Genomic DNA, 25,613 nt, shown 5'->3' on the forward strand with positions numbered 1-25,613 from the left:
AAAGGTGAAGACATCTTTTATTTTACATAAAAAAGGGTGCAAACTGGACTTCCCTTTAGGCATGGAGGGAATAAAAAGTGATTTTTCATGTGACGTATCATAACATGAATCCAAGGAGGGGAAACGACAGGCAACTCAGATAAAAAAAAAAGGATCTTTAGCTTTTTCAGCAAATTAAAAAAGAAACAATAAAAAGTGGAAATGTGGGTCCTTCACGCTAGAAGCCCTTGACTAACTCAAAAAATAAATTTTTGAAGTTGACATTCATTTTTCAACACAATATTTATATACACTTTTAAGATTTCTCTTAATCATAGCTCTGGGGAGGGGGGAGAATTGTGCCGAGGAGAGTTAATTCCTGGAGCTGTACAATTTTGATTCAAGGGGACAAGAAATAAAAAAGAAATAAAATACGGCTTTATATGTAATCCCAACAGAAAGAACAAAGAATACAGCGATGGAGTCTGCACAATTACCAAATAAGCATCACAATATTGCAGTAAATGTCACCCTCTTCTTCAAAGAAAAAATATACAGTAATTTCCAAGGTAATTCTACAGTACAGCAACGAGGAAAAGTGCCAGAGAACCCAAAAAAGGACAAAAGCCATTCATTGCCTCAGCTCCGGATGTCACATACAACCTGAAACTAGTAGTAAAAGTGTGATGGAATGATGCCTTTTTTTTTTTTTTTCCTGTTGTCATATTTTACATGAGGACTGGAAGCCATAACGTCTCACAGAGCCGACAATAGACATGTTCCGCGGGCGACCCGGGATAAGCCATGCACGTACGAACGAACCGTATAGTCGTAAAAGAACGGAAAAAGGAGGTATACCAGCTGTCAACGTTACAGCACGCCGTTAAAGGAAGAAGCAAAAGACAAAAACCTGCAAAAAGTTTACTTCTGGAGACACTTTTCCCAACACTTCCTGGTACTGAAATCAGCCACCGCGCTTGAAATGACGTCGAGGACACGAGGCGGGATGAAGATGGCCGACAGAAACAAACATTCAACTTTTCCTGGCACAGGTCAAAAGGCGTGGACTTGCAGTAGTCTCAGGAATGGCACTCTGGGAATTCATGGGACGCGGTAAAAGGTTATTTAGTCCACCTGGTTATTAGGAACGCGGGATGACACAATCCTGGTGAATAAACCCAAGAGGCACAGAAATGTCCCAAAGGAATGAACACTTGTCAATCAAATAGCCAAATTCCCGACTGTAATGAGGAGGAACCGGAAAAGGTCCCGTAGATTTTCAGATTCAAGTACGTTCCGACAACTTGGGCCCCGGAGTTACTCGTGTGAGTCGTGATCGGGGCTAAGAACCAACCAGTGTAGGTATGGATTCAGTGAAGTCATAGTTAGCCACTTCTACAATACTCCGTTCGTAAAGATGAGGGACGCGGGGGGTCCGCGAGACGCCACACCTAGCGAGTGTGCGTGTGCAGAGACGTGGGGCGGGGAAGGCCGGGTCATGGCACAAAGAAAAAAAATGAAAAAGGAAAAGGATGGGGACGCCATAAAGTAAAAAGTATCGACAAGGCGAGGAAAGCAAATGTAGTGCAGTCATGATCTCAAGCTTCTTTTCACATGTTGCTACCATCTCCTTCCCCTTAAAGCCATGGCTATTTGGATTCAACACAATTCACATTTGCAAGACATCAAATACAATAAAAACAAAACAAAAAAACTAAGAAATTCACCGTGTTAGTGAGGATAGGCAAGGTGACGTACTGAGGATATTGTTTCAAGGCAGCCCTCCGTGTTCACCGAGGGGAACAAAAACACTTAACTAGGACGCCATGCCGACGCGCGTCGACAACAGTCGGGATCATCAAGCGTCGCTTTGCAGTGCGGGGCCTTCAGACTGGACTTATTGGAATACATCAAAGTCGCACACAAGTCCACATCTTTGTATTTTCCGAATCTCTTAACCCCCTCAGTGTTGCCTAGTAAAGTGAGGTGGTTGTTTGGGGTTAAGGCAGTGAACAGTAGTGTTTGTTTGTCTACGCTCCAAAGCAACTACTGGTGTACAGTCTAGTAATTTACCGTCTCAATAAGAGCATACACTGACATCTTTTTTTCTCCTTTTTTTTTTTTTTTTTTTTTTGAACCATGCACAGGACAAATGATAGAAATGCTCCAGAAGTCATTTACTTTTCTGTCCATACATTCAGTGTGTATGTTGGGAGAATTAGTAAGAAAACTGGTGGCAACCGACAGATAAATATCATAAATAGTTTCTTCTTCCAGCCCAACAAAGTGTTCGGTTCACAGAACAAAAGAGTCTGGAGGGATTGTAGTGTGTTCGAGAGTTCGGGGGGGTGGGGGGTTTTAGAAATCCTCCTCTGAGAAGACGGTGCAGGAGGTGTGCGGGCGTGGCCTCCTGTGCTCGCTGGTCCCCACGGCAGAAAGTGCAGGACCCCACGGAGGCGGTTTTGCGCTGCTCGTGTGTCAAAAAGTCTACATTCAGTCCCACGTCAGGAATACCCCCAAACCTTACCGACGGGGAAATTAAACGATGATTTAGTGAGTGAAAACAATCATAAATCACAGCGAGGGGGGGGGGGGGGAGGGTTATGGGAGTCGGGGAATGCCAAAAAGGAGACAACAAAAAGTCTGAGGGCACTCAAACAAAATCATCCTCCGTTTGCGCCCACCCGTGGAGGAAAAAACGGTCTTCCGTCCCAAAAAAAAAAAAGTTCCTTTCAGAGACCGGTGCAGTCGAGATCCCTGTTTTCTCCCGCTTGTATTGTGAATGGAACCTCGCAGATTTGCAGCCAGCAAAAAACAAAAACAAAAAAACAACACAGCCGGAGAGATTCCGGCGGGTTGCGGGTGATCATTTGTGTCGCGGTGTGTTCTTCTTCCGTTTCCGCTTAAAGAAGCAGCAGCACCTGCAGACAGAGACGCACATTCAACTGCTGGAGCTTACAAAGAAACAACACAAGGCCAGCGCTGATTGCTTTCCTACGCTACATCGGCCAAAATATTGACTTGTAAACTTCAGGTTCTTGGGGATTATTAGGGTCACGCTGCCACCTGTGGGAAAACTGGCAGTTACAGTGGGACAAAAAAGTATTTAGTCAGCCACCGATTGTGCAAGTTCTCCCACTTAAAATGATGACAGAGGTCTGTAATTTTCATCATAGGTACCTTCAACTGTGGGAGACAGAATGTGAAAAAAAAATCCAGGAATTTTAAAGAATTTATTTGTAAATTATGGTGGAAAATAAGTATTTGGTCACTTCAAACAAGGAAGATCTCTGGCTCTCACAGACCTGTACCTTCATCTTTAAGAAGCTCTTCTGTCCTCCACTCGTTACCTGTATTAATGGAACTTGTTTGAACTCGTTATCTGTATAAAAGACATCTGTCCACAGCCTCAAACAGTCAGACTCCAGACTCCACAATGGCCAAGACCAAAGAGCTGTCGAAGGACACCAGGAAAAGAATTGTAGACCTGCACCAGACTGGGAAGAGTGAATCTACAATAGGCAAGCAGCTTGGTGTGAAAAAATCAACTGTGGGAGCAATTATCAGAAAATGGAAGACATACAAGACCACTGATAAGCTCCCTCGATCTGCGGCTCCACGCAAGATCTCATCCCGGGGGTCAAAATGATCATGAGAGCGGTGAGCAAAAATCCCAGAACCACACGAGTGGACCTGGTGAATGACCTGCAGAGAGCTGGGACCAAAGTAACAAAGGTTACCATCAGTAACACACTACGCCGACAGGGAATCAAATCCTGCAGGGCCAGACGTGTCCCCCTGCTTAAGCCAGTGCATGTCCAGGGCCGTCTGAAGTTTGCCAGAGAGCACATGGGAGAAGGTCATGTGGTCAGATGAAACCAAAATAGAACTTTTTGGTATAAACTCAACTCGTCGTGTTTGGAGGAAGAAAAAATACTGAGTTGCATCCCAAGAACACCATACCTACTGTGAAGCATGGGGGTGGAAACATCATGCTTTGGGGCTGTTTTTCTGCTAAGGGGACAGGACGATTGATCCGTGTTAAGGAAAGAATGAATGGGGCCATGTATCGTGAGATTTTCAGCCAAAACCTCCTTCCATCAGCGAGAGCTTTGAATGGTTGACCAAATACTTATTTTCCACCATAATTTACAAATAAATTCTTTAAAATACCTACAATGTGAATTCCTGGATTTTTTTTCACATTCTGTCTCTCACAGTTGAAGTGTACCTATGATGAAAATTACAGACATCTGTCATCATTTTAAGTGGGAGAACTTGCACAATCGGTGGCTGACTAAATACTTTTTTGCCCCACTGTATGTGCGATGCAGGGTTATATTCAGGCTAATATCGGCAATACCGATCAGATATCGATACTTTGTGCAAAATATACCTAATGTGTCTGGTAAATATTAAAAAGTTGTGCATTCCGAGTGTTGATGCTCTCGAGGAATCATCTTCCAACAATACAAAATCACAGGGCGAAATGAATGATGGTGTCATTCTGCACTGAATGCATTCTTATTCATATTCAACTGTGGATGTAGTGTCTCCAAATAGCCGACTATAAAATAGCCTGCAAACCCCGTTTCCATATGAGTTGGGAAATTGTGTTAGATGTAAATATAAACAGAATACAATGATTTGCAAATCATTTTCAACCCATATTCAGTTGAATATGCTACAAAAAAAACACATTTTATGTTCAAACTGATCAACTTTTTTTTTTTGCAAATAATTATTAACTTTAGAATTTGATGCCAGCAACACGTGACAACGAAGTTGGAAAAGTTGGCAATAAATACTGATAAAGTTGAGGAATGCTCATCAAACATGTATTTGGAACATCCCACAGGTGTGCAGGCTAATTGGGAACAGGTGGGTGCCATGATTGGCTATAAAAACAGCTTCCCAAAAAATGCTCACAAGAAAAGATGGGGCGAGGTATACCCCTTTGTCCACAACTGTGTGAGCAAATAGTCAAATAGTTTAACAACAATGTTTCTCAAAGTGCTATTTCAAGAAATTTAGGGATTTCAACATCTACGGTCCATAATATCATCCAAAGGTTTAGAGAATCTGGAGAAATCACTCCACGTAAGCGGCATGTCCTGAAACCAACATTGAATGACCGTGACCTTCGATCTGTCAGACGGCACTGTATCAAAAACAGACACCACTCTCTAAAGGATATCACCACATGGGCTCAGGAACACTTCAGAAAACCACTGTCACTAAATACGGTCAGTCGCTACATCTGCAAGTGCAAGTTAAAGCTCTACTATACAAACCGAAAGCCATTTATCAACAACATCCAGAAACGCCGCCGGCTTCTCTGGACCCGAGATCATCTAAAATGGACTGATGCAAAGTGGAAAAGTGTTCTGTGGTCTGACGAGTCCACATTTCAAATTGTTTTTGGAAATATTCGACATCGTGTCATCCGGACCAAAGGGAAGCGAACCATCCAGACTGTTATCGACGCAAAGTTCAAAAGCCAGCATGTGTGATGGTATGGGGCTGCATTAGTGCCCAGGGCATGGGTAAATTGCACATCTGTGAAAGCCCCATTAATGCTGAAAGGTACAACATATGCTGCCATCTAAGCGCCGTCTTTTTCATTGACGCCCCTGCTTATTTCAGCAAGACAATGCCAAGCCACATTCATCACGTGTTACGACAGCGTGGCTTCGTAAAAAAAAAAAAAAAAAAAAAAAGAGTATGGGTACTTTCCTGGCCCACCTGCAGTCCAGACCTGTCTCCCATCGAAAACGTGTGGCACATTATGAAGCGCAAAATACGACAGCGGAGACCCCGGACTGTTGAACGACTGAAGCTCTACATAAAACAAGAATGGGAAAGAATTCCACTTTCAAAGCTTCAACAATTAGTTTCCTCAGTACCCAAACGTTTATTGAGTGTTGTTAACAGAGGTGAACATGCCCTTTCTGAACTACTTTGGCACATGTTGCAGCCATGAAATTCTAAGTTAATAATTATTAAAAAAAAAAAAAAAAGTTTATGAGTTTGAACATCAAATATGTTGTCTTTGTAGTGCATTCAATTGAATATGGGTTGAAAAGGATTTGCAAATCATTGTATTCTGTTTTTATTTACATCTAACACAATTTCCCAACATATGGAAACAGGGTTTGTACTATAAAAGGATACACACACGTGCTGATGCATAATAATGAGCGACTCATTTTAATTGCCAGTCATTTTCCTGAAATAAATGACACGCTGAATAACTGAGCACACAACACCTTGTACTTACCGGGGCAGAAAAAAAGTAGTTCCCACCAGTCGTGTTATATTTTAACAAGATATCAATGATTTAGTTACATTACACTGTGTCCTGTTAAGGATATACATTATCGAAAATACCTTATCAAAGGTATCGATATTTTCATTTAAGAATCAATATTAGAGAATAAAGATCTGGTATCGGCAATGTCTATATTTCGGTATCGACACGCACATCACTACTGGCAGAACAACGCTCCTCGTCAATAAAGGTGAGAATCACCGAGGGCCCCACTCACCGCCTGACAGACTTTTCCACCATCCTGTCTTCTGGAAAACTGTCTGGAGACTGTCCAATTTCATAAAATCACGCAAACAAAAACATTAAAATAGCACAAAACGTAATGCAAAAAGCGGAGTAGATCTCACAATGAGATATTATTAAACTTGTGCATACAATACAGCCAGTGGTTAGAGTGTCTGCCCTGAGATCGGTAGATTGTGAGTTCAAACCCCGGCCGAGTCATACCAAAGACTATAAAAATGGGACCCATTACCTCCCTGCTTGGCACTCATCATCAAGGGTTTGAATTGGGGGTTAAATCACCCAAAAATCAATCCCGGGCGCTGCCACAACTGCTGCTCACTGCTCCCCTCACCTCCCAGGGAGGGATCAAGGGTGATGGGTCAAATGCAGAGAATAATTTCGCCACACCTAGTGTGTGTGTGACAATCATTGGTACTTTAACTTTGATGTCATACTTTTATATTATGTTTATTCCGTAATAGGTTGAAATGAATACATACCTTTGGCGTACAAGGTATTAAGGCGCACCGTCGGTTTTTTAAAAAATAATAGGATTTTAAATGCGCATTATAGTCCAAAAAATACGGTACAATAAATCTGAATCTAAAAAGTTTGAAATTGAGGATAGGTTTCCCGCATTTTTAAATTTTATAGAACCCATTAGTTGACAACTGTAAGACAAAGGAGGCAAAAAGGCTTTGGATGATTAAAACAGCGAGACCAGGCTGAATAATATGGTGGAACAAAGACTGCAATATTAGTTTGGACGTGTTAAAAAATGGAAGTGTACACACAAATATCAAAGACATGAATGAATGATGAGCCAGAGTGATCATAAACACACGACAACAACAAAGCTGTTGATTATGACATAGGACAGTGACTGGGTCCTCTTAACGGTGTCTGAAGGCAAAACCTACAATAGGACCAAGTTTGATACTTAGTGCCTGCTTTTTAATGATTAATACTTTCATTTGGGCCTGCTTTTAATGATAGGACATGGCATAGTCCACATGTCAAGTTCTGACAGTTGTTTCAACTACGAGTTGTACCAAGCCTAGGCTGATCCACTCCCTGTCCCATGATTCGGAATTGGACGAGCAGAGAGGGACTCACCACAGGTTGAGCATTTTCACGCAGCTACAGAAGAGAGAGGAAAAGAGTGTAAAAAGAAAAGAAAGATAGATTAATACAGCGAGACCCAGGTGATGAGGACGGGCACGTGCAACACACACATGCACACAGAGACAAGTAAACACAGAGGGAAAGTTTGCACATGACAATGCATTATGTTTCCTGGTAGATACTTTGATATGATACAGGTCAGTCATTTGGATATCACTTTTTTTCCACACACTTGATGGGCGTAGCGGCCTCAGTGGCACAAAACCTTAGTGAGGGAGATACGACAGACTTGTTTCTGTATTTAGGGGATGCAAACACCTTGACTTAAATAAACTAAGCCGGTCATCTCCTGGCCTTCATTTTTGTCCTGTGTTTGTTAGTGCCACTTGTCTTGCTAAATTCATTGGCGGGTATGTGCTGACGCAGTTATCACATCCCACCTACACACCCTGTGTTGGAAAATGCAAACCAGTTCAGGGTTTTACCAATACCAACTGTATTATGTCCAGCTTGAATGACAGATGATCAAACCATTTTCATTTTGTATTAAAGCATCTGCACATATTTGTTTTAACTATTGGGAGTGTTGATGTATGAAGTGCATACTAACAATCAAACCTTTTTTGTAAATCACTTTTCATACATATAAAATGTAGCACAAAGTGCTTCACATTTAAAAATAAACAAAAAAAATGTACTGTACCTCCTGTTTTTATTGCTTAATCGCGAATTGAAACAGTCAATCCTGACCCTTTTTTACCCCCCTGTCTCTTTCTCTCTCTACCACACACAATTCACACATGATTAAAAGTAATTTAAAAAATGTATGTGATTGAGCATGGAGGAAATATGTGATTTAACACTTTCTTAGGGAGTCAGGTGCACCAGAGGCTGCATGATGAGGGGCCATGACCGCAGTGACCCTGACCGAGGGCACACAGAGAGGGACCAGGGAGTCCTCCTGCTGAGGAACCCATGAGCCAGAATCACAGCAGTCGCGGCACATCAGAGCCCCCAGTGTAGAGTGCTCCCGCTGAGGAAACAGCTATATAAATCAAATACATTAAATGGATAGAATACCTGAATAAAATATAATAATAAGACACAGAATAGAAATGAACAAATATTACATATACATGTAGTTAAATGCTAAAATAAGATTAATTCAATTGGTATGGGGTAAATAAAAGCTAACAAACACTAGATAAACACAGAGTTAAAAAGATGATAAAAATCATAACATTCTTTGCACCCCTGAGGGCCTCTGGCAGGCTGTCCCACAACTGTGGGGCGTAATAATGTAATGACGCCTCCCCGTCTGCATGGGTCCGGACTTTTGGAATAATTAAAAGGCCTGAACCGGAAGACCGAAGGGACCGCTAGGGCATATATGATAAAAGCAACTCGAAAGATGAAAAAGCCCAAGACCATCAAGAAATTTAAAAACCAGTGAAATAATCTTAAAATAAATTTTGGAACACACAGGGAGCCAAAGCAGTGATTTTAAAACCGGTGTGATATGGGCCCGCCTTCGGGTCCTAGTCAGTACACGAGTGTTCATCTAATCAGTGTTTCCCATATATTCATCCAGCCAGACATTTGCTAGAGATGGCGCTACATGGCGCTTCATACTTTAATGGACAGAATTTCTAGGTGCAGCCAAGGCGTTGAGGGGTTCCGGTTTGGTGGCCACGGGATTAGGTCTCTGCTTTTTGCAGATGATGTGGTCCTGATGGCTTCATCTGGCCGGGGTCTTCAGCTCTCACTGGATCGGTTCGCAGCCGAGTGTGAAGCGACCGGAATGATAATCAGCAAGTCCGAGTCCATGGCTCTCGCCCGGAAAAGGGTGGAGTGCCATCTCCGGGTTGAGGAGGAGACCCTGCCCCAAGTGGAGGAGTTCAAGTACCTAGGAGTCTTGTTCACGAGTGGGGGAAGAGTGGATCGTGAAATCGACAGGCGGATCGGTGCGGCATCTTCAGTAATGCGAACGTTGTATCGATCTGTTGTGGTGAAGAAGGAGCTGAGCCGGAAGGCAAGGCTCTCAATTTACCGGTCGATCTACGTTCCCATCCTCACCTATGGTCATGAGCTTTGGGTCATGACCGAAAGGATAAGATCACGGGTACAAGCGGCCGAAATGAGTTTCCTCCGCCGTGTGGCGGGGCTCTCCCTTAGAGATAGGGTGAGGAGCTCTGCCATCCGGGAGGAACTTAAAATAAAGCCGCTGCTCCTTCACATCGAGAAGAGCCAGATGAGGTGGCTCGGGCATCTGGTCAGGATGCCACCCGAACGCCTCCCTAGGGAGGTGTTTAGGGCACATCCAGCCGGTAGGAGGCCACGGGGAAGACCCAGGACACGTTGGGAAGACTATGTCTCCCGGCTGGCCTGGGAACGCCTCGGGATCCCCTGGGAAGAGCTAGACGAAGTGGCTGGGGAGAGGGAAGTCTGGGCTTTCCTGCTTAGGCTGCTGCCCCCGCGACCCGACCTCGGATAAGCGAAAGATGATGGATGGATGGATGGCACTACATGTTCGCTCAAGAATGATGGGACTCTCTGGGAATGTAACTTGGCATTACAACTTTGCACAGTAGATAGCATTGTAACTCTGATTTGAATACAGAGTGGGAGGGATGAGTCTTGCCATTTAAGCGACTTTGTCATTACATTTTGTATTCAGAACGCCTCTAGATTGACTATCGACAGATCTAGAGACCTTTTCTGGTTGGGCATCTAAAATCCCTGACAGACAGCACCTTTTTGTTTGTGAGAGGCTGCGTCAAAAACATGTTTTACTTTTGGATGGTGTTGGAATCTTGTGCTTCTATAGGAGAAGTCATCACTGCAATGACATACATGTAAATTTTCTTGGTTTTCATCCAAAGTCACATTTTTTTGTCAGTGAAAAAGGCTAGCGAGCACACCAGTCTGAGTCTTCTCACTCATTTTAACTACTGTATGCATTGACCTGATTACTGACCCATTATATAACAACCCGCACCACCTTTTAGATAACTATCTGCTGTTAAGGTAAAGGAGCATGTGCAGTCAAAATAAAATGCATGATTGATCTGTGTATATACATGATTAATGTGATAATATTTTGTGAATAATCACATGCAATAACTTTGACGGATCTAATTTCTTAACATATTTAAGTTTTATTTTTTTTGCTCACTTTTGGTCTCTCCTGCAGACTTCATTAAACTACATGAACACACATAATGGACAATAATGCAAATTAGATTACAAAACTATCCCTACCTCCCTGTAAACCGCCGCGTGCATGCACGCAAACACATGCACACACACACATGCACGCACGCACTTCTTGTAGTAGAGCCTGTACACTCCTCGAAAATCTTTTGAGGCTTTGTAAAAAAACAAACACTACTTTGGGACAAATTTATGATCTACAAACTTGTATTTTTTCAACCTGAATATAAGGAGGATGAGCTACAAACTTTAAAAGCTATGTCCTACATAGATCCATTTTTAGTGAAACACTAAGCATCATGCAACAGTTTTGCTAAGTGCTGAACAAGACATACAAACTTTCCATTTTTTCTACCGCTTATTCCCTCTGCCTTCCGCCCGATTGTAGCTGAAATACAAACTACCAAAATAAAAAAACAAACATACTGTACAATGTCTGCTCTCACCGCAATGCTAACTGATGAGATGTTTATATCATCTGGTTTAGATGAAGAATTAATCATAATCCTCACAAAAGGAAAAAAAAAAGTGCTGCAAACTTGGATTTTTTTTTATATCCTTTTCGCTATTTCCGGGTTTAAGTTGGATGTTTAAGTTGACTCCTCAGTTTACAGCCACAACCTTCTTCTGCACAGGTTGTAGGCATGATTTATAATCGAGAATTCACTTTCACCAACTCTGACGCAACGCAGCAGCTCACCGGGTCAATTTATCACAGTAGCAGCATAAGCTAGTGAAATCTGATCACGGTGTGGCTAAAAATACTTTGTCTGCGTTAGCTTTCATAATGACAATAACGCCAATACTTGGTTAATATTCAAGTCATGTTAATGATAAATAGAGTATTTTTGGCAGTTTTTAGATGTTTTTATAGAGGGCTTTATGGGTGAAATAGTGTAGTCCCATTAGGCGCATTGTTAGCCACCTCCTACTTGCTGTATTTTATGACTAAGAACACATAAAAAAAGAAAAACATATGTGTTCTTGTCCTAGGTAAAATTTCAATAAAAAGTCAACTTTCCCTTAATCAAAATTGCTTGGGAGATGTGTGTCCTAATTGTGAATCCTCAATTAGATATGAGTGGTGATGGACACGAGGTTGCTAGACATGACATCACAGTTTTTTGTGTACATTTGACAAAAAACTAAGCGATTTGTAATATTTGACACGGAAAAAGTGGCAATAACAAGGCAGTGGCCGAGTGACACAATTGATGCCAGGAGGAGTGTTAAGAAATGCATGTCCAGCATCATTGCTGCACTGTTAAGTGGCATATATTAGCCATCAGAGCCCCTGTCAACCAGTCTTTATATCAAACAGGTGTGTGAAGGGACACCAAGGGAGGACACCTCCACATTGAGCAAAAATAATTTAGTGGAAATTCATTGTGATTCGAAATAGGAGTACAATCTATTGTTGCATACCGTATTTCCTTGAATTGCCGCAGGGCATATAGTATGCGCTTGCCTTGAATTACTGCCAGGTCAAACTCGCTTCCCAAAATAATTAGCGCATGCTTAGTATTACCGCCTGGTCAAACTCGTGACATCACGAGTGACACTTCCCCTGTCATCATTTTCAAAATGGAGGAGGCTGATTTTAATACCGGTAATTCGAAATCGCATAAAGGGAAGAACATTAAGAGCTATTCAGTAGGATTTAAGGTCCAAGCTTACATCACACTTAAATATTTACTGCATGCCTTTGGTAAGTGTCGGAGTGAGAAGAGGTTTTAAAATAATTAGCGCATGCTTACTTTTACCGCATGCCTTTGGTAAGCGCAGGAGTGAGAAGAGGTTTTAAATTAATTAGCGCCCCAGCGGCAATTCAAGGAAATACGGTATTTTAAGTTTTGTCTAGAAAAGCAGAAACACTACAGTACATGTAGTGCACTGATACAGTGATAGCAACATGTTCATCTTTCAGGCTAATTTTAGAAGGAAGACATTGAATATACACTTTGGGATCAACGTGAGCTCATTACAACATCAACAAGCCGCCTGCTGCAGACGGGCAACTTTTGGTCAATATTAACCCATCAATATTAAGTAACTTGTCACCTTGTATGCATTTTTATTCAGTAAATCACTTTTTTTCTCGCATTTTCTTAGTCAGCAGTGACACCTTTAGCAGAGTAGGTGGTGAGCCATGCTCGATGGCGTCATTGCTGCTAGGCGCTAAAGAGAGGGATGTAATAGGCTCCAAATCATCATGATTGGCATCTTTTCATCTTTTTAATTTTCCTGAAGGAACTCTCCCAAAGCAATCAATGAAGTACTATCTATCTATCTTTCTATCTATCTATCTTTGAAAAGTTGAATCAGATGAAAGGCACAAGGGGCAAACAAATGGGTGTAAAGATGGGCAACCCACACAGTCAAAACAGGAGATACAAGACTAAAATGACGGGAATCACAAAATCCTCAGGATAGCAAAATACAGCGAGAGGGAGGCAAAAGAAGGTTGAGCGGAAGAGCAGGAAAGAAGAGGCAGCAAAGCGACATGGAGGAGAAGAGGTGCGGCTGCATGACACATACTTGGCCTCATCCACAACTTCCACCTCTGCCTGGGCTGTAATCGGTGCATTGGAATGAGCTGCTAGTGGATCGTCGACATTCAGCTCCCCGTTGGTTGAACTGACCACCTGTAGCACACACATGCAATGGTCCATTCAAATGTATTCGCTTGTTTTCAACCACAGAACTCCAAAGTTAACATGAGTGAGCACAGCAGTGACTTTAGTGGGAGACAAAAACGCAGAATTTCTGAGCATGCTACACTCACTGCATGGATGTGTGCGTCAGTCCCACAATACAAGTTGTTATAATGTTGGATACTTGTCATGAACACTGCCAAAAAGTGTCAAATCATAAGGTGCATGAATTTTGGCATGAATTATGGCGTGAGCTTGCACACGGTTTTGGATGCTTCTGTTCTCAGGGCTTTGTAGTCTGGCTACGTTTTGACGTCATAGCGAGATGGACGTTCTTATATCAAGCTCTCAGCCAGAGGGCGAGGAGCTCCTTTCCCTCTGCTTCAGGCTATGAAGAAAAACAAATTATAAAAACAACATACATCCCCTAACAATCTTACAAAAGCGGGCACTTAGAATTATCCATAATGTTGGATTCAAGGAGCACACAAATAGTTTATTTTTAAAGTCAAAACTGTTAAGATTTCCTGATTTAGTAGAATATTTGACAGGGTGTTTTATGTTTAAAGCAAGAAGTTATCAATTGCCTGCAAATATTCAAAGTTTATTCATAGAAAGGGATGTGGGGTGTCACTATAGACAGCGATCTTAAACTAGACAAACAAGTCAATGCCTTTTTAAAATCGTGTTTTTATCACCTTCGTCTTTTAGTAAAGGTTAAACCGTTTTTATCTTTTAACCTTTTTGAACAAGTCGTGCATGCTTTTATTTCAAGTCGCCTGGACTACTGCAATGCACTTTATGCTGGCACTAGCCAAAAAGCTCTCTCCCGGTTGCAGTTAGTCCAGAACGTGGCAGCACAACTTTTAACAGGGGCCAGGAAACGCCAGCATATAACCCCAATTCTTCAGAGTTTGCACTGGCTCCCTGTTCATTTTAGAATTGATTTTAAAACATTGCTGTTTGTTTTTAAATCTTCACATGGACTGGCACCTCAATATATCTCGGACCTTATCCAAATTTACATTCCTGCACGCGCTCTGAGGTCCGAGAGACAGTTCCAGCTCGTGGTGCCCAAGACCAGACTTAAGACCAGGGGAGACAGGGCCTTCTCTGTGGTCGGCCCTAAGCTCTGGAACACTCTGCCGCTCCATGTTCAAACTGCTTCCACAGTGGAGTGTTTTAAGTCTCGTCTTAAGACCCACTTTTATTCTTTGGCTTTTAACACTACGTGAGTTGTGTGGTCCTCTGTTCTCTGTTGTCCTCTGTGTTTTCTATACACTTTGATTTCTATTTTAGTGTTTTAATTGATTTTACCCTTTAAAATAGTTTTTAATCATATTTGTTTTTATATTGTTTTTATTGGTTTTATATTTATTTATTTTTTGTTTTTATTCAGTCATTGGTGGAGCATAATATATATATATACTTTTATTTTATTTTATTTATTTATCTATTTTTATTTTTTTACAATTGTTTTTAACATGGCTGTGCAGCACTTTGGAAACGTTATTGTTGTTTAAATGTGCTATATAAATAAAGTGGATTGGATTGGATAACCTCAGGGGAACGGTAAAATACAAACACGCTTTAGCACTTAGCACAAGGAAAAGTTTTTGTGTCTCAGTCTGTGGGGTGACAATATGGAACAGCCTGAGTGATGAGCTCAAACACTGTTCAAAAATTGAGCATTTTAAGTAATTGTACAAATCTAATATTTTGGTTCAGTATAATGAGGTCTAGGCTTATTTTGAATGTGAGAAAGGAATGACTTATATGACTTATGATGATACATTGAAAATTGTAAGCACATTGTTCTGGGCAAATTAAGTTATGTGGCTCCAGATGAATGTGATAAAATGTGGTTCAGTTTACTTTTCTTTTTTGTGAAATAATATTGCCATTGAGCACAAGATTGTTCACTGGAGATATGTATGTATATTATATTCTACTTGACTATGACATACTCAAACATCTTGACTTGCCCAAAAAATATACAACAAAGTATTACTTTCATCTAATTGTGGCATCCGCATAACACTGACATCCAGTGAAATAAATGCTGCTAAAAGCAGCTATTTCTTTATGCAGGATCTGAATCGGGTGTACCTGATATTGTGACTGAGTGAATCTAAATAATGTCTACAAAAAATTTCTTCGACCATGTCTTAAAAAAAAAAAAAAGCGGTGACAACTTCAACATATATTTTAACAATGTACATTTTCAAAAGATAAATTATGATACTTTTATAAAGAGAGGTACATGGTTCCATTTGCAGTGAATGAATTATATTTATATAGCGCTTTTCTCTAGTGACTCAAAGAGCTTTACATAGTGAAACCCAATATCTAAGTTACATTTAAACCACTGTGGGTGGCACTGGGAGCAGGTGGGTAAAGTGTCTTGCCCAAGGACACAACGGCAGTGACTAGGATGGCGAAAGCGGGAATCGAACCTGCAACTCTCAGGTTGCTGGCACGGCCACTGTACCTACCGAGCTATGCCGCCCCTGCAATCAGAGAACGGCTCCAGAAACACACATCTTGCAGACGGACGCAAACAATGAGTTATAAAAGTGTCCGGTGGAGCAAAATTTACACAGAACTTAAACCAAAGCATATCCAATAGATGTTATCTAGAACACAAGGAAGTGTTTTAAAATATAGTCAAAACCATCATAGTTTGCTTTTGATGGGATGTATGTATGGAGCAGGCGTGATGTTTTAGAACTGGGCCAAGTTTTGCTTTGTGACAACAATTTGGTTTGTCACCTATGTGGAGGATATATAGTATCATTCCAAACACATGTTTATATACTGTATATAGATTATAAAACTATTATACTACACCGCGAAATACATAATTGCATTTGATTATATTCTGATTTTTTATATTGGTAAAGGACAAATATTCAGTCATCTTGGGCTTTGGGAAACTGAGTACTCCTTGCTACCTACAGTCCTCAATAAATGAGCTTGCTTGTGTCAACCCAGTCAGCTGTATTTTGTTACATGGGTATTGCTTTCTGCTTTATCCCTTCTTAACCATTATGCAACTCATCCTGTAGTCTGTGTGCAGAGCTGTAGCAATACAGATGGGTGTTTGATGACCAGGAGCTTGTGGGCCAAATAAAATATCTACAATCGACACTTTTAACATTTTATATTTGGCATACAGCAAAATAGGTATGAGTGTAATCTGGATGCACGTTAAACACTCACAACAGTACAAGTTGTATCTTAATATATCAACACCCTTAAGCTGTATACAGAAAGGCACCACAGTGTTTTTGAAAATTGGACATAGGGTGAAAGACTGGGGATGTTCACAGAAGAAAAATACACACCAGAATCTCGAGGATAGACAGCCTTGCATTCAGAGTACTAAGACCTGAAATACAACCCCTGCAAAATGTGGAATCATTCATCTGGGAGGATGTTTTTCAGTTGTTTAATTTGGTTAAAAAAAAAGAAACCAGGTAACAGACATAAAACTAAACTAGTCAGTTGTAATGGCAACTTCCTGGCTTTTAGAAACACTAAAAGAAATCAAGAAAATAATAATAATAACAATAAGTTTTATTTGTAAAAATCTCTGTACATTGAACAAACAACTTCAAAGTGCTACAGTTATTAAAATTTAAAATAAAATAAAAATATATATATAAATAAATAAATAAATTAAAACTAGAACCGCCTAATAGCTAGAACTAGTATGCATATATCTAACAAAAGGCTTTTCAAAAAGAAAGGTTTTTAAGCCTTTTTCAAAAGCATCCAGTCTGTGGTGCCATCAGGTGGTCAGGGAGAGCGTTCCACAGACTGTAAACACACCACTCGTACCTTGTTGCACCACCTCTGGCTTGGTAAACAGCTTGCAGTAACTGAGGCATGGACTTAAACACGTGGCAAACAGCACTCCTTATCAATTTTGGTCCAAATTTCTCTAAATAGCTGTTTTCAGATCAGCTTTGCAGGTTTAACTTTTGTCAAAGATCCATTTTTTTTTTTTCCAATTACAATGAGATTTGGACTGTTTGTAGGATATAACATTGACCTTAGGAATCTTTATTTAAGGAACGTTTTTGCAGTTTTTGCTACATGGCAAAATACATTGTCATCTTGAAAATTATGCCAACATCCCCAAACGTCCTTTCAATTGATGGAATTTTTTTAATTTTTAAAAAAAAAATGTCAATGTAAATAAAATGTCAATATAAAGTTGTTTATTCATGAAAGATGTAACGGCAGCCATCCCCCCAGCGTCATGACTTGACATGCAGCCTCACATCATCAATGACTGCGGAAATTAGCATGTTTAGTTCAGGCAGTCTTTCAAAAATCTCATTGGCGTGTCACCAAACAAATCACTCGCCATACAGCAATACATGATATCTGTCTATTCTTTGTTTATCATGTATATTTTCTGCTGGATCTACTCTTTATTTTATGCTGCCCTTTTTTGTTGCAGCTGTTCTACACTATACTGTAATATTGTACATGGTAAATGGGATTCGTTATACATTGCAAATATTCTATTATATTATTATATCATAATTACATTATATTTTTATATATCAGTATATATTATATACTTTATATATAATATGTAAATATGACATATCTGTTGTATTTTATATTGCTTCTATGGTACATTTTTAGTCTACTTTTCATCCTTTGTAACTGAGCTACTGTGTGGAACAATTTCCCTCGTGGATCAATAAAGTTTGATAAGTCTAATGCTTTAAGTTTTCCATCTTGATGCTTTAATGTTTCCATGGTCTACCAGTATGCCTGCCTATTACAACCTTCACATTGTTTACACTTGGTCCAGATTTTAGACACAGCTGACTGAACAAACAACATCTTTTGTTACATTGCGTGATGATTTGCCTTCTAGAAAAAGTTTGAAAATCTTCTCATTTGTTTTAATTGACATCTCTTGTGTTGGAGCCATGATTCATGTCAATCCACTTGGTGAAACAGCTCTCCAAGGTGTGAACACTCCTTTTTAACTACAAACTAATGAACATATTTATTCTCATGCAGGTGTTGGCTTTGAAAATGTTACAGGGTGATTCCATAATTTTTCCTCACAATTGAGTGATTCCATAATTTTTTGGATGATATATCTAAAAATGTAACTATTACTATCGCAATTTATACTCTTGATTTCTATTAGTGTTTCTTAAAGCAAGAAAGTTGCCATTTGAAATGCAATGTTTTGTGTCATGTCTGTTCCATTTTTATTGCCAAAATAAAACATCTTCTAATACTGTTTATTGATTCCATGTTTTTTCCCGGTTATTCTACATCTTGCATTGCAGAGTATTTCAGTGCAATGTCATCAGAGATAGTACAATGTTAAAGCACAAGTTGTCAAAAGCCATATGGATGACAGCAAAGTGAAAATTGGGAGAATCAGTGGAGTCGACTAATAATGTTTGCTATGAAAATAAAGGGAAGGGCATATGATAGATTGGTGGAAAATACATTGTCCCACAAATTATTGCCGATATACGCTATTATTATCAGCATTATTTTGACACCAATTTAAGCACTAATGTGATCATAATAACTACAAATATACAAAAAAAGCAAGCAACCCATTAAAACACAATAAACTTTTAAATTTTCATCAGTATTTTTTACCAATTGTAATTTAAAAGTCAATGGCGTTTTATTACGTTAAATAAGTAATCAACCAAACATAAAACGGATTCTCAATCTCTGTCAGCAAGAAATAGATAGTGAACATATGGAAGTGCAATTTATCACCAGTGGGGAAAACTGGGTTGGGGATTTCTTTTGTTGTAGTTCTTTGCAGCCATCAATATCTAACCAACTCCAGCATAATGGCTTGTTCGTACGTGTCTGACGGTTAATCTTGCTTGTTTGGTTTGAAGCTGAAATATTCCTACAACGGGACATTTGTCTTTACAATCATTCTAATTTTTGTTACCTCGCGGTGCTTCTCACCAGCGAGTCTTTGTCTTTGTTAGAAGCTAGTATTCCCGCCTCCACCCAGATAAAAATTGTGGATAACTGACAAAAGGATTCACTCCCTTCATTTAATTCTACTATTGAACAAGCGTGCTCAGGTGATGCAAACCATGCAAAGAGTGAACCCTCTTGCACCCTGTTTGAAAGCGACAGACAAAGAAAACCAATACACTTACATTGCAGTTTATTGATGCCGACAAAATAATTGAGTTCATTTTCATTTATCCTTCGATGAATCTACTGTACTTATCGGCCCAGACCTTGTTATCGGAGGGTTTTACGTTTTAACATTAGGATTACAGTGGCTGACTTAAACAAAAGTCATTTATTTTTGATGGCGACGGTTTGACCCGTAAACAGACATTACCTTTTGAAAGAAATTGTTTAGAATATGAATGAGTTGTGCTGAGCCTTTAAGTTTCCTTTGCAACTGAAACTTAAATTTCTCCTATATGGCCATTTAAGTTTTACAGTATCAGGAGCATGCATGAAATCAGGTCATCCTGCCATGCAAGAAGCTTCTCCATCTCATCAGAGATATAGAGATGTAAAGATCTGCAATAAAAATCTGCGGGTATATCATATCATCGTCATCGACTGTGCTGGAGGGCACCATGATGACATGCGGATGGTGGTGTGGGGAAAAATAACATTCTCCAGCCAGAGGTACAAAGGTGTGGGACAGGAACATGGTTATAGATCTGTCTCATACACGTCATTAGCTCTTGTAATTCTAATACAGGCAGGTTGAAGTGCCAAAACAATATCAGAACAGTTTGTGATCCTTGACCTTGTCAGAGAAAGTGTTTAATCATGGTCTTATGTAGGCTTGTATTAGAAAGAAGTAGGGGATTACATCAAAGTGCTTCTGACTTACATGTCACATGTACACTTGCCTCTAAGGTGTATGAGACAGATCTGACTCCACGGACCTAGAGAGGGTTACTGGCTGATCAGGTGAGGGGTGTATACCTGCACTGAGCCCCCATGCCTGTCCGCTGCCAAGTGGGAAGCCAGATAGGAGGAGTTTGCTTGGCGAGTGGGCTGCACCTCCCATGCTCCTCGTCGATCAGAGACTGCAGTCTGCTCGGGAGTCAGGGACGCCGAGTGAAGGGAAGGGGAAGTAGGTTGGGGAGTGCAATGAGAGAGGCAGGGGTGATGGAATAGTTGCATTAAGAAATATGGGTATTTGAGTGTGCCAGGCCAGGTTCATGCAGAGCACCATGAAAATTGGAGAATAAAAAAAAAGGAACGGAATAATAAGAAGTGAAACCAAACAAAGCAAGACTTGAGCCAGGGGACTGAACAAGAAACTGTGTGCATGAAATGTGTGACTGACACCAAAATAGGTCAAGTCGTGCATCTGAAGCTGGCCTCCATTTAAGGATTAGACAGTGACAGAAGACTCATACTAAAACAATGTTTGAACTGACCAAATTCTGTCCCAATAACAATTACAGTGGTCAATAGAGGTGGGAATCTTTAGACACCTCACGATTCAATTCAGAATCTTGGGGTGATGATTCAATTCAGAATCGATTCTCGACTCAACTCAAATTTGTTATTTATTATTTGGTAAATAAATAATAATTAAACCTTTTCAAAACAGTTTACGAGTTACAAAAAACCCTCTTGGCTGCCGACGTAAAATTTACACGCCCACTTATTTACAAAAATCACTGAATGTTAATCAATCTAATTAAAGAAAATAAAGCAACCCCTACCAAATCCCTGCCTTAAAATACTTGGGATATACATTTACTTAGCAATTGAGAATACATACAAATACAATACTAAGAAAAGGGAATACCAAAAAATTATAAAAGCAACAATATCAATAATAACAACATTAATAGTTGTTAAATGTTTTTAATTAAAAAATGTTATGGAAAAAAAGGGGGGAAGAAACATTTATTTTTTACATACATCATTTTAGAAAAACAACAAAGACAGCGATTTTAATGAAAATCAATTTTGTGAAGATTACTCGTGGTTAACTCAATACTATAACAACCATTTTAATTGAAAACCCTGTAAATATTGCTATAATATGAAAAAACAAAAAACGCAACTAAATTAAAAGTTTCTTATGTCCGGACCAAGCTATCTGGTAGAGAAAATTATGCTGGCTTATCCATTTCATTGTGGTCACCCTTATGTTTTTAAAGATCATTTACAGGTAAAACTCAAAACATTTTATTATCTTGCAAAGGTTCATCTTTTTCATCAAATAGATTCACAAGGTGAAACAAATATATGACATAGGCTCATAACATGCAACTCAAGATATTTCAAGCTTTCTTTTGATATAATTCAGATAATTGTGGTTTACAGTTTATAAAAATCTAGGAAAATTGTGGGTTTTCAAAAACTGTAAGCCACGATCATCAAAAATATAAATGCTTGATGTATCTTACTTTGCATGTAATGAGTTGATATCAAATATTAGTTTCACATTTGAAGTTAAATTGTTGACATGAATGGACTTTTGCATGAAATTGCTTTGGTTTCTGTACGATTCAGTTTTCGTCTGATCTTTTTAGTGAAAACTGAGGTAACATTGCATTTTGTCTACACCTATCGTGAAGGTAATTCCTTCAAAATTTAAGGTCTTAAGGCATACTGTGTAAGGGAAAAAAGTATGCTCCCAAATAATTTTGTTGGTTGAGTGGCTTGCGACAAGGACATTGTAAAAAGTCTCTGGCATCACCCAATTTAGTGAACTGCACAGTGTTTGCCTAAAAACTCTAATATTTGTACATTTCAAGACCTGTAGTTGGCAAATAAGTTTGTGTTTTAATCATGTCATACTCAACACAACGTTAAACAATTATTTTACAAATTGCAGGGACTTTGTTCGAGATAAAAATTAAATGGTTACGTCACAATTTAACCTGATTAGAGGATACTGCTGTCGTAAGGCATAAACCAACCTGACACATACAATGGAAATACAAAACGTTTCCTACCTGATTTCTTATGGGTGGGTGAGCTGAGGTCCGGTCTCTGTGAGGATGGCTTTCTCTTGTGACTGCAGACGCCCCAGAGTCTATATGGACAGATCCCACCGGTGTGGGCTGCAAGGAACATCAACATCTTACAAAAAACTTGTGCAAAACCTAATTTTACTCTGTTAACATTTGATATGTGCTACTTACAATCTGCCTGCCAACCCAGTCGTACGTATAGTCAAAGGTGTAACCTTTGCGCTCAAACAGTTCAGTGAATAAAGTCCTTAAATATTCATAGTCCGGCTTTTCAAAAAAATCAAGTCGTCTTACATAACGCAGGTAAGTGGCCATCTCCTCTGAAAGAAACAATACAAAATGGTTTGAATTGAGCTTATGACTGTGGTGACTTATCTGTTAAAAACCAGACTACAATTGTCCTGATACAATCAAAGAGTTACAGCACAGGAAGATGAATCAGAATACCTGGGAAGTTCTCACACAACACCTCGATGGGAGTGTTTCTTTTGGTATCTCCAATCTTCTGGTATCTTTCTTTTAGTGTATCAGCCTGCAGGAGATCCAACGCAGGTATAAAACAAGTACAAACCACCTCTAATGCCCACTGTAGGTATATCTGGACTGGATGTGATTAATTTTTACATTTTGTTGAAGCTGCAGTTGAGTATTGTTTACTTTATTATCACTTATCAGAAAGATTTAAGTTGTATTTTTTGTAAATTCCTCTACTTTTGAATAATAACAGTATCAGGAGCATGCAAACATCCTTAAAATGACAATCATGCCAATGAGGAGTGTATGAAAACTTCTAATCATAATTAGAAGAACAGTGTGTCACAAAAGTGAATACACATTTCAGCAACCATTTTAATTACAGTATATTGTATGGTCAAGGGACAATACTAGGGGTGTAACGGTACGTGTAATAGTATTGAACCGTTTCGGTACGGGGGTTTCGGTTAGGCACGCGGGCGTACCGAACGAGTTTGAAAGTCTTCACAAGCTGCTCTGCTTTCTGCCTCTGTCTGAGCAGTGAGCACCCAGCATTGTTCCGCCCACATAACCATCTGATTGGTTACATACAAAGCCAATCAGCAGTACGTATTCAGAGCGATGCAACAGCCAATCAGCAGTGCGTATTCAGAACGCATGTTGTCAATGCTTTAGCGTTGAGCAGATGTGAGTTTAGCAGGGGAGCAGCGGACATCGTACACTCCTCAAATTATAAAAAACACTTCCAAGTCAACTACTTTCTAAACATCACTATGAGCCCGTTTACTTTCTAGAAACTTAAACCGCAGCTCAGCTCGCTCGCAGTTCTGGCTTGTGGTGAAGGCTAATTAGCTTTTAGCATAACGTTAGCTCATTTTGCTGTGTGTGTGTGCGTGTGTGTGTGTGTGTGTGTGTGTGTGCACGCGTGCGTGTGTTTTAGGGGCAGCAAAGCCCTGTCTGTCTGTTATTTCATTGAACTCCATGGTCTTCAGTGATGAATAGTCTCTCCTATTTCCTTTGTACTATTTTTTCAGCCAAAGTTACATCAATCATTAGTAATGTAGCAGCCTAGTTTTGAATGGCAGGGTCCCTTCTATCACATGTTAATACAAATATAACATTTACATAATAAAAGTCAACTACAGGCTTCCCAAATGCTGTAATAAATTAAGCATGATGAGTTGACTTGAAACTGTTTAATGTTGCACTTTTTATATGTAGAAGAAAGGTTTTGTCATTTTATTTAATCTAAGCAACAACTTGAGGCAGTTTAATGTGGATTAACGTGGGCAGATTTATTACAGTGTACCCAATGTTAAAAGGATAAAGCCATTGTTTACAAATTTGGTAAATAAATAACCAAAACATTTATATTTTGTTGTTTTCTTACTGTACCGAAAATGAACCGAACTGTGACCTCTAAACCGAGGTACGTGCCGGACCGAAATTTTTGTGTACCGTTACACCCCTAGACAATACTATAAGATTTTAATTAGAATATTCTTTACAGTTGTCAGAGTTGTGTTGTTGACAGCTATTATACAATAATGGCTGTAAGTCTCAATATTATTATTTTCAACCTGTCCTGTCCAGCTATGTAGGGAAAAAAATAGTGGTGATTTATTGATTCCCATATATGCTGTATAGATATACTTTACAAATGAAGAGGTGTGGGATAATTCTCTTGTTGCATTATTTGTATTTAAATTTAATAAATGTTGGGATATATTTGGTGTTTTGCACAACCAGACCGGATTAGTAAAGGATAGGAAGAATAATAAGAAAGTGGGGTGAATTGTGGGGACAAGAACAATAAGACAGAGCGAAACAATAAAAACAAAAAACAACATCAGCAGAATCATCAAAAACTGTATCTACAAATAAATATATTTTTTTGTACCAATGATTGTCACACAGACACTATGTGTCGTGACAATATGGTATTTGTATTCAGATTAACAAATGAATAATTACTACACTATAATCATAATACTATTAATACTGATACCATTTAATAAAATTAATATTAACTTCATCATTATTAATATCATTTTAAATGTATAATATATTCATATAATGTCAACAACTGTAACATCTTGAATACAATAGTAAATTATGGGAGAAAAGAGAGAGAAAAATATTTCTTCATGCAATAAGATGATAATGATAGAATGAGTCAGACTTAGTGCTGTGCCGTGTTGTAGGTGATGTGTCTTTGTAGGAGTGTAAGTTTGTACTTATGTATGAATCTGTGTTTACTAATGTGTGTATGTGGGAATGTATGCATGTGAAAGTAAGTTTTTTTTTGTCAGAGTATGTATAGAAGGTATAATTTTCTAAGGAGAGTAAATGTACTTGTATGTTCATTTCCAGGCTGTATACAGACTACTATAGAGCAGTGCTTCTTTAATATTATTCTGTTACACGCCCCAAAGAGAGAGGAAAAACATTTCGTGCCACACTGTCGCGACTATTAACAGCTTGTGTCTATATAATTTTTATAATATATACACATCAGCGTAACATTGCATCGTTCTCAACTTTTAACAAAAAAAGAAAGAAATTAAATTCACTTACAGCAAAAAATAACTTAAACATTGTTTTTTAGTCAGCAACAGATAA

At 39.2% G+C, this 25,613-nt stretch overlaps 1 protein-coding gene across 5 annotated transcripts in view; it reads right to left on the reverse strand.

The window, feature by feature from the left end:
• csnk1g1 (casein kinase 1, gamma 1) overlaps positions 1-25,613 on the reverse strand; it is an 86,052-nt gene continuing 60,439 nt past the window's right edge. The window contains exons 8-14 of one of the 5 annotated variants that reach the window (XM_061887539.1): positions 22,965-23,049; positions 22,689-22,837; positions 22,500-22,607; positions 20,503-20,613; positions 13,412-13,518; positions 7,652-7,675; positions 1-2,900 (exon numbers count right to left, since the gene is read on the reverse strand). In XM_061887539.1, the coding sequence (XP_061743523.1) occupies positions 2,846-2,900; positions 7,652-7,675; positions 13,412-13,518; positions 20,503-20,613; positions 22,500-22,607; positions 22,689-22,837; positions 22,965-23,049 (639 nt within the window). In that variant the 3' untranslated portion in view covers positions 1-2,845. The remainder of the gene's footprint in view (positions 2,901-7,651; positions 7,676-13,411; positions 13,519-20,502; positions 20,614-22,499; positions 22,608-22,688; positions 22,838-22,964; positions 23,050-25,613) is intronic. The other 4 variants (XM_061887541.1, XM_061887540.1, XM_061887542.1 and 1 more) reach the window with 4 other exon arrangements.

This window comes from Nerophis ophidion, linkage group LG25 (assembly GCF_033978795.1).
Source record: "Nerophis ophidion isolate RoL-2023_Sa linkage group LG25, RoL_Noph_v1.0, whole genome shotgun sequence".
Lineage (NCBI taxonomy): Eukaryota > Metazoa > Chordata > Actinopteri > Syngnathiformes > Syngnathidae > Nerophis > Nerophis ophidion.